At 41.5% G+C, this 9,772-nt stretch overlaps 2 protein-coding genes across 2 annotated transcripts; both read left to right on the top strand.

Annotated features, from left to right (window-relative positions):
* Positions 1-513: 513 nt before the first annotated feature.
* Positions 514-4,343, top strand: LOC139354459 (uncharacterized). The gene is made up of 4 exons (XM_070998696.1): positions 514-591; positions 2,273-3,032; positions 3,208-3,509; positions 3,576-4,343. Exons 1-4 carry the CDS (start codon positions 514-516, stop codon positions 4,341-4,343), a joined length of 1,908 nt encoding a protein of 635 aa, XP_070854797.1.
* A 640-nt stretch (positions 4,344-4,983) lies between these two features.
* On the top strand, positions 4,984-6,538 carry LOC136117583 (uncharacterized). The gene is made up of 5 exons (XM_070998695.1): positions 4,984-5,290; positions 5,354-5,453; positions 5,526-5,893; positions 6,137-6,389; positions 6,514-6,538. The coding sequence occupies exons 1-5, from the start codon at positions 4,984-4,986 to the stop codon at positions 6,536-6,538; spliced, it is 1,053 nt and encodes a 350-aa protein (XP_070854796.1).
* Positions 6,539-9,772: the final 3,234 nt, after the last annotated feature.

Genomic DNA, 9,772 nt, shown 5'->3' with positions numbered 1-9,772 from the left:
CAAATAAAGAAAACTAAATCCTACTATGAGTTTCGCCTCAACAAGCTCAACGAGCTTTCAAAACAATTTTACACAAATCATCAAGCATCGTATCCATATTTTGCGGATGCTGTTGAAGACAATTTTGAGCAAGCATACAGCCACATTTATTGTTCTTTCGCCGATGAATACGAAACCAAGTTTCCAGTCCCAATACAGGTATCAGGTGATCAACCCATAAACAACACCCTTGTGCCCATTCCGGTTTCCACAATTCAGCTGCCCAAATTGCCCGTACCCCACTTTTCAGGAAATTTTGCAGATTGGCCATCTTTTTATGACAGCTTTACGCAGCTAATACATGAAAATCAATCTCTTTTAAACATTCAAAAATTTCATTTCTTGAAGCAAGCACTACCGCACGGACGAGACCAGGATATAAACCATACGGCATTAACAGAAACCAACTATTCAGTGGCATGGAACCTTGTGGTAAAACGATACAACAACCCTCGACTGCAGTTCATGTACAATATGAATGCACTGTACGGAATCGAGCCACTGTCCAAGGAGATCGCGGTGGACCTGAGGAATTTGTTAAACTTGGCAAATGTATGTATTAGTGAATTCCGACGACTACACATTGCCATTGACTCCTGTGATCATTGGTTGGTACAGTGGTGCTCATATACTTAAGCCACAAGACTTCAACCAAAAATTTAAACGAAAATTAAGAAAAGTTTTTATTTCACAGCTCCAATTTTTTGTGTCACATTAGTTCTATATATCAGTGTTCTAAAAGAAGAATAACCAAGTTATAAAAATATACATTCAACGAAAAACTTAAAAAATCTGAGACCATCTCCAAAATGTCCTGCTCACATACTTAAGCCACCTGGAACATATTGGTTGAAAAAGTTAAAATTTTCCCAAAATTCCTTATACTTTTAATAAATTTACTTCAATATTGAGTGGGATGACCTTTCTGCTTAAGAAGAGCGGAGCAACGCTTTGGCACTGAGTCCACAAGACGTGCGCACTGTTGATGGGTGATTTTCTTCCACTCTTCTTGCAAAACTCGCCACAAATCGTTTTTATTTGCTGGTTTTTTTTGGCCAACGACTTGTTTAACAATTCCCCACAAGTTCTCTATAGGGTTAAAGTCGGGGCTCTGCGGTGGCCATTGCAAAACATAGATTTAGCCACGACTTGACTATTTTGCTGGTGTGTTTCGGGTCGTTCTCCTGTTGAAATATCCAGGCAAGTGGCAAATTATCGACATATTCTCCAGATAAATTGTTAACAAGGATGTCCCTGTCCATTTCGCCGTTCATAATGCCTTCTGTCTTCCCTAGGGGACCTACGCCCGATGCGGTGAAACAGCCCCAGACCATAATCGAAGCCCCACCATGTTTAATAGTCTTCTTCGTATATTTGGGGTCCAATTGTTTGTTGGGAGAACGTCGCACATATGGTTTACCATCACTCCAAAAGACATTAAACTTGCATTCGTCGCTCCAAACAATCATGTTCCAAAAATTGGGACCTTTTTGAATATGCTCTCTGGCGAATTGAAGGCGCTTTTTAACATTTTTAATTGACAGCAATGGTTTTTTTAGGCAATGCGTCCATATAACCCAAATTCATTTAGCCGTCTTCTTATGGTCTGAGTTGACACATTCACGCCATAATCTGCCACCATTTGACTCCTGATTTGCGTCCAAGTCTAGAACAGGTCGGCTTTACTGATTTTGGAAATCCGTCTATCGTCGTTTAAAGTGGTTTTTCTGGGCTTTTCACGTGGAACACTTTCCCAGGTTCCATGTTTCTTATAAAATGCAATCGCATTTCTGACTTGGCCACGCAAAAAATGTAAAGTCTTACAAATTTTTAGAATATTTGTGTTTTTCTTTCGGCCGAATTTGAATTCTTATTTTTAGCCATAGCGGTCAAATTGTTTTCGGAAACGTATTTAGTATTCAATACTTTAGTTTAGAAAATAACTAGCACAACTTTTCCGGAAAAAACACAAGTTTGACGATTTTAGCTCAAGGTGGCTTAAGTATATGAGCAGAGCACAATACTCCTTTTTGACATTTAGTCAATTTTTTGGAAAATACGAATACCTACTTGTCATTTTTTACTGTGATCAGATGCTTAAATAACAGTGTTGCAAAATGCAAAAATTTCAGGCCGAAATAAATATGTTCAAAAAAGTTATTAAGAAAACAGTTTATGGTAGTGTCAGTGGCTAAAGTCTATGAGCACCACTGTACATCACTTACTCACAAAGCTGCCTATCAGCACAACACAGGCCTGGGAACATTCTCTGGGCAACAACGTGGAAATCCCCACCTTCACAAAGCTGGAGGTGTTTCTTCACAATCGATTGGTCAGCATCGACCTAATCGAGAGTAGGAAACCAGCCGTTCCAGTTAGATCATCTATACAATCGACCAACCATCGCCAGACAACCAGACCATCGGGAAACTCCACTGTTAGGGGACACAGCTTCCACAGTACTCTTGAGTCTGGATCCATCAGGTGCTCGCTCTGCCAACAGAATCACGTTCTAAGACGGTGCCCGGACTTCCTTGCCAAGGATTGTTTCGCGCGAAAGGTTATAGTCGACCGCTCGAAGGCATGCATCAACTGCCTTAGTGCTTCCCATTCTCTCAGTCAATGCAGCAGCAACCGAAACTGCTCGCAATGTGGTCAACGGCACCACACTTTGTTACATTTCCCGAATGCTCAACAAAGTTCTTCATTGACTCCTGAAGTATCCCGACAGCATGCTTCAGACTCTGGTCGGAGCGCAGCCGCTGTACAAAATGCACCATCAACGCAACTCTTCAGCGCAGTTGCCTCCCATCTGAACTCAACGACCCTTCTTGCTACTGCACTGGTTCGGATCGTAAATAACTCCACTGGGCAGTCAGCTTTAGTTCGAGCTCTCATCGACCATGGTTTGGAAGGCACCCTCATCACGGAAAACATCGTTCAAGCGCTTAGACTCAAACGACATCCTGTTCGAGCTGAGATCACGGGAATTGGTAATACGTCGCATAATCAGTGCAGGCACAGCACCGACCATAATCTCATGTTCAGGATCGGATTTTAATGCCCACGTATCCTCAGCCTTCATCCTTCGGTCACTAACAGGTCATTTACCAAAACAAAATGTAAACATTACATCCTGTAAACATCTCCAAGGGTTATCCTTTGCAGATCCTAATTTCATCAAGTCGGGTCGCATTGACCTACTTATCGGTGTCGACATTATCCCGCAATTAATGCTTCCGGACATACGCAAAGGGACGGTTGCAGAACCAATTGAACAAAACACACAACTGAGCTGGATAGTTTTTGGACCAGCTGAAGCAGCCCAGACGACATCAATCTCCATTCGTTGTAATTTGGCAAACCTAAACAACATGGTACAGAGGTTTTTCGAATTGGATCAGGTCTCCACAACACGACAACTCAACGCAGAGGAAAAATGGTGTGAAGACCATTTTCAACAAACTCATGTACGTCAGCCGAATGGGAAATATCTAGTTCGTTTGCCTTTAAAAACGTTGTTTGACCCCACACAGGTGATCGGCCGGTCAAGACAATTCGCATTAAACCGTTTCCACGCCCTGGAAAGGAAACTTAATCATCGGCCAGATTTCAGTCAACAGTATGCCAGCACTATTCAAGAGTACTTTGATCTAAAGCAGATAAAAGAGGTAAAAGGTAGTGAGGAAGAACACACTAGGATCAACGCTCAAAGGCAACTCTCAATCTCTGCGTGCACCGTTCCACATCATGCGGTGATCAAAGACGACAGTTTAACTACAAAGATGCGCGTCGTATACGACGCTTCGTGCAAGACGTCTAACGGGAGGTCTTTGAATGATATTTTATGCACGGGTCCCGCCCTACAAAACGATCTTGGAGGAGTTACACTCAACTGGCGTCTCCATCGGTATGTCTTCGTGGCCGATATAACGAAAATGTATCGCTGCATAGATATGCATGAAGAAGATGCCCAGTATCAGCGAATTATCTGGCGCGATGAAAAGGGACTCATCAAGGAATATTTTTTGACTACAGTAACGTTTGGCACTGCCTCGGCACCCTTCACAGCGATTCGAGTTATACATCAGATTGCGTCCGACGAGCGCGAACGCTATCCTCTGGCCGAGCATGTCCTTAAAAAGGAAATCTATGTGGACGATGTTCAAACAGGACACGAGACCATCGACGGAGCTCTAAAAATTCGCAATGATGTCATCGCAGCTCTGCAATCAGCAGGCATGGAGCTCAAGAAGTGGGCATCCAGATATCTTAGAAAGCATCCCAACTACAGATCTCTCTAACAGTAGCATTTTTGAGATAGACAATAAGGACTCCATTAAAACTTTAGGGTTGTATTGGCATCCAAACAAAGATGGTTTTGGTTTTAATCTTAAGTTTTCTCTCAATCCTATATTCACCAAACGTTCTATACTATCCACAGTAGCACGCTTATTCGATCCGTTGGGATACCTGGCACCAGTTATCATCGCTGCGAAAATCCTGTTGAAGGAAGTTTGGAGTTTTCGTATCGAGCGCAAGGATGAGCCCCCCGCATCATTAGATTGGGACGATCCATTGCCAGATCAACTCGCCGAGCGGTGGCGACAGCTCATTCAAGAGCTCCCCGACATTGAAGAGATACACATCCCTCGGTGGTTAGGCTTCGATTTAAGGCATGTCTCGACGTTGCAACTACACATGTTTTGTGATGGATCATCCATGGCGTATGCAGCATGAGCTTATCTTCGAGCTAGTTGTACCGATGGTTCCGTGCAGATTAACTTATTAGCCGCCCGCAGTCGAGTCACACCTGTTAAGCCGCTAACAATTCCGAGAGTTGAGTTATCCGGAGCCCTGCTGTGTACACAATTAGCCGATTGGATTGTCAATCAACTTCAAGCATCACATCACACCATATCCGTACACTACTGGTAGGATGCAATGATAGTGCTGTATTGGATCAGCGGTGGCCCTAGGCGTTGGAAGACATTTATGTCGAATAGAATTGGAGCAATCCTGGAGCCAAGCTCGCCATCGCAGTGGAGACATGTTCTTACGCAAGAAAACCCAGCAGATTGTGCTACACGCGGACTCACCCCTTCTCAGCTGAAACACCACACGCTTTGGTGGAACGGACCACATTGGCTGCATCTTTCAGAGGAGCATTGGCCAGTCAATCCAGTTCAGTCCCCAAAATCAGAACTTGTTTTAGGAGAGCAATCCTTAAAGCACATCGGAGCCCACATTTGTATAGAAGTGCAACCATTTATCGAATCATATTCCTCCTATAATAAACTCTTATTCGTTACAGCCTACGTCAAACGATTCATTTATAATACTCGTCACAAAAAAGCGGATAGACTCACCGGCCCTATTCAACAGGCTTTGTTCGCACTGGTGCGGATGGTTCAGTAAGAAGTCTATTCGGAAGAATTATCAAGACTACGATCCAACAAATTTCTATCCAAACACAACAAACTCAGCCAGCTATCACCGTTTCTCGACGATGAGGGGCTCATGAGAGTTAAAGGCAGACTTAAGAATGCTTTGCAGCTCTCCATGTCTCAACGCACACCAATAATCCTTCCAAAGGCCCACCACCTGACGATTTTGGTTATAAGGAACGCTCATCACAACACCTTACATGGCGGTGTGCAACTAACTTTATCTACAATTCATCAAGTTTTCTGGATCGTCAACGGTAAACAGGCAGTAAAAAGGATTCTGCGACAGTGCGTAACCTGTTTCAAACACCGGCCGTCACCATCAAGCCAACTGATGGGAGATTTACCAGCGCACCGTGTCAATCCGCCCAAACGGGCGTTCGAAGCAACTGGAGTTGATTACACTGGTGCGATTGAGATAAAGTCATCCAAAACCCATCTTTATCGATCGTTTAATGGGATTCGAATGACGTACGAGCAGCTGTCTACCATTCTTGTCCAGATAGAAGCGTGCTTGAACTCTCGGCCATTATGCCCCTTAACGTCTGACTTAGATGATTTGCAAGCTCTCACCCCTGCACATTTTTTAATCGGGGATTCGATGATGTCACTCCCTGAGCCTAGTCTTAAGGATTCTTCATTAAACACAGAGTTCCTGAATGGTCAAAGGATGTTTCGCCTCTTTTGGAGAAAATGGAGTGCAGATTGGCTATCTCATCTGCAGGCGCGCCCCAAGTGGCGCCACGAAACTGACAATCTTCAGCGTAACGACATGATCATCATCGAGGATGATCGAACTGGTCCTTCTGACTGGAAATTAGGGCGAATCATCGACTTACATCCTGGGGCCGATGGGCTCGTTCGAGTAGCTACAATTAAGACCTCAACGGGTATTTACAAGAGGTCTGTGTCAAAGATTTTTCGTTTGCCCTTGCCAAGATTTACTGAAGAGTCTAGCCCAAGTACACAACCCATGCACCTTTGAATATACCCGCATTCACTCCATAACACACTTCAATCTTTTCAGAGTTAAGCATGGTCTAAGGCTTTGAGTACTGGGTCCAGTATTGGGGGCGGCATGAACGGGTGTTTCTGTCGATTAGGAGAAGCCAGACAGCTGTTTTCCGGCTACTCTGAGAAGCAGTGGACAACAGAAGTTTTAACAGCGAATGTTAGATTTCTGCTGCTTATGTTAGCAGAACTACACTACGAAGAAGACATAAGGAGAAGCTGGTCGCGTTTATAACCGAGCTTTTATATTTCCTAATTTGTAAATCAAAGTTAGCATTAAGTCAAAGATTGAAAGTATACAAATGAATACAACTGGTGAAGTTCAACATATTTCTGAGTTTTTATTACAAAGTGTGTGAAAGACCCCCAGACTAGACTTCTGCTCAACTTTGATGATCGAGTGCGAATCGTCACAACACATGTCAATATGAAATGCTGATATAAATCCGAATTGTATTGATATGAATTCGTATCAATTTGACATGAATAAAGTGATATGTTAAATTTAAGGAGAAAATATCAATTGGGTGTTGTTCCGTTTTTTTCTCTGTGTGGTCTTGAATGTGTCAGATAAACCGCACCTATGCCAGAATGTCCTACGATAAAAATTGAAGTCTGCAGAGTACAAGAAGCTAAAGATCAAAATACGTCAAAACAATGCTGCTTTGCCAGACCCAAAGATCAAAGACAAATATATCTTTCGAAGAGCTGAGCACGCCACTGTACCCAAAAAAAAATCTTCGAGTGTCAATTTGATAAGTGTGGGTGAAAATGACACTACACCTAGGATCAAATTTTTGGGATCAATTTGATCCTAAATGAGTGTCAAAAGTATACTACATTGTATGAAAAATCTTTTTTGATCCTAATTAGTGTCATTTTGACCAAAACTAGGTTCTCGTCGATACCAATAATTGTATTTCTATTTTCGAAATTCGAACTGCGCCTATCGTGCAAGCAAGCGTAGTTATCGATAAATCATTTTTACCTCGACATTTTGTAAAAGACGACAAATATTTCAGTGCAAGGTGCTAGTGTTCATTGAATCAGGTAAGTACATTCCTAATAATATAATATATATTCTAAATACATATTTTGAATGTGAGTGTGAGTGTGCAATTAAAAAAAAAGTGTAGGCAAAGTGCGCAAAAGGAAAAATAATTTGATCGATATTTACATATGCACCTTTTTAGTTAAAAAAATACAAAAAAACTTATTGGTCTTTTTTTGGGTGTGAAATCAACAATTTATTCGTGTCATATTCATACTAAAATCGTATCAAGTTGACCCTAAAATGGCCTTTTTATACCCCGAATGAGTATCAAATTACTGCGAAATAGTGTCAATGTGACCACATGTTCTTATTAAAGTGTCCTTTTGACACCAAAAAGTGTCAAATTGATATTTTCGAAATTATCAAAATGACACCAAAATAGTGTCAATTAGACGTTCTTCGTATCAGAGATTTTTTGACACTCAATAGTATCACATTGACACCTAAATAATGGCATATTGATGACGATTTTTTTTTGGGTGTGGTAACAAAAAAGCCTGCTGGAAGCTGGCATATTCGTGGTATAAGATCAGCTTTACAAATTTTCCTTTTTGAAACCGGTGCGCAAATTCACTGCTGAGTCTATTAGAAGCTATTTAGAAGAGGAATTATTTCATTGCTTTGAAAACGCGGAAACCACAGTATCCGACAACGGGTCCAGTTTAGATCCCAAACATTTAATTCCTTGCTAGATAAATAAATCATTTTTCATAGCTATTCAGCGTTTTACTCTCCCCAAGTAAATGCGTCGCAGAAGGTTAGTAGATCACTGCTTGCAGCCATCAAAGCATATGGGCAAATCCGCCAAATGGTCAACCAAGACCGAAACAGAAAAATCTTCATAATAATCGTATTTTTTGCGTATTTACATAAATAAATGGCCATATTTTCACAATACAGTGGAAACATAACATATTTAATTTGTTTTGTTTCCCTGAAAACTAAAAAAATTTACTTTTTATCACTTTTAGCTATATTAAAGGGCATTTTTATACCCGTTACTCGTAGAGTAAAAGGGTATACTAGATTCGTTGGAAAGTATGTAACAGGCAGAAGGAAGCGTTTCCAACCCCATAAAGTATATATATTCTTGATCAGGATCACTAGCCGAGTCGATCTAGCCATGACCGTCTGTCCGCCTGTCTGTCCGTCCGGATGAACGCTGAGATTTCGGAAAGCTAGGCTATTGAGATTTGGCGTGCAGATTCCTGAGCTTCTTACGCAGCGCAAGTTTGTTTCAGCAGAGTGCCACGCCCACTCTAACGCCCACAAGCCGCCCAAGACTGTGGCTCCTACAGGTTTGATGCTAGAATAAAAATTTTAACTGAATTGTATTGTTCTCATCAATACCTACCGATTGACACAAAAAAAGTTTGCCACGCCCACTCAAACGCCCACAAACCGCCCAAGCCTGTGACGCCCACAATTTTCATGCTAGATAAAAAATTTTAGCTGGAATGTATGGTTCTCGTCAATACCTATCGATTGACCCAAAAAAAAAGTTTTTTCACGCCCACTCTAACGCCCACAAACCGCCCAAGCCTGCGACGCCCACAATTTTCATGCTAGATAAACAATTTTAGCTGGAAAGTATTGTTCTCGTCAATACCTATCGATTGATCCAAAAATTTGCCACGACCACTCTAACGCTCATAACGCTTAAATCTGTCTGCCGCCGGTAGGTGGCTAATTTTAATCTCGCTTTGCTGCTTGCATATCTCCATTTCCCGTTGGTCCCTTTACGAGTAACGGGTATCTGATAGTCGAGGTACTCGACTATAGCGTTCTTCCTTGTTATGTTTAATTATTTCGCAAGGAAAACACAAGATTTGTTTGATCCTTTTCTATCAAATCTCAAAGAAGATAAAAACCCAAAGAGGGCGAAACAATTTTCAATAAACTATTAATAAAACAACATAGAAAAATCGTACGGTCGCGACTCGTACGTTCGCGACCGGTACTTAATTCAATAAAAAAAAACAAATGGTCATATTTCCTTGGGAAGACACTTGATAGAAAGCTACATGAATCCATTTTAAAAGTAAAGTTATTGTTTTAGAATATTCCGTCCCAATTCGCAGATCTTTGCATTTTACTAGATTAAGCCAAAGTCGACTTCCATTTTGTGTACGTTCGCGACCGCATGTTTTTTGCCAATATTATGCAAATGATAGCTCAATAAACCCCATCGTTTACACTGAGCAAAGAGCAAACAAAATGC

Source organism: Drosophila suzukii (assembly GCF_043229965.1).
Source record: "Drosophila suzukii chromosome 2 unlocalized genomic scaffold, CBGP_Dsuzu_IsoJpt1.0 scf_2c, whole genome shotgun sequence".
Lineage (NCBI taxonomy): Eukaryota > Metazoa > Arthropoda > Insecta > Diptera > Drosophilidae > Drosophila > Drosophila suzukii.
This window is presented reverse-complemented; position numbering and strand designations above follow the sequence as displayed.

Coding starts and splice junctions, on each gene's coding strand:
- LOC139354459 (XM_070998696.1), top strand. CDS start 514: ATGAATGCACTGTACGGAATCGAGCCACTGTCCAAGGAGATCGCGGTG. Junction 3,033..3,207: donor AGCTGAGATCACGGGAATTG/GTAATACGTCGC, acceptor TATCCTTTGCAG/ATCCTAATTTCATCAAGTCG. Junction 3,510..3,575: donor ACCATTTTCAACAAACTCAT/GTACGTCAGCCG, acceptor GACCCCACACAG/GTGATCGGCCGGTCAAGACA.
- LOC136117583 (XM_070998695.1), top strand. CDS start 4,984: ATGATAGTGCTGTATTGGATCAGCGGTGGCCCTAGGCGTTGGAAGACA. Junction 5,291..5,353: donor GCACATCGGAGCCCACATTT/GTATAGAAGTGC, acceptor TATTCGTTACAG/CCTACGTCAAACGATTCATT. Junction 5,454..5,525: donor GCACTGGTGCGGATGGTTCA/GTAAGAAGTCTA, acceptor CAACAAACTCAG/CCAGCTATCACCGTTTCTCG.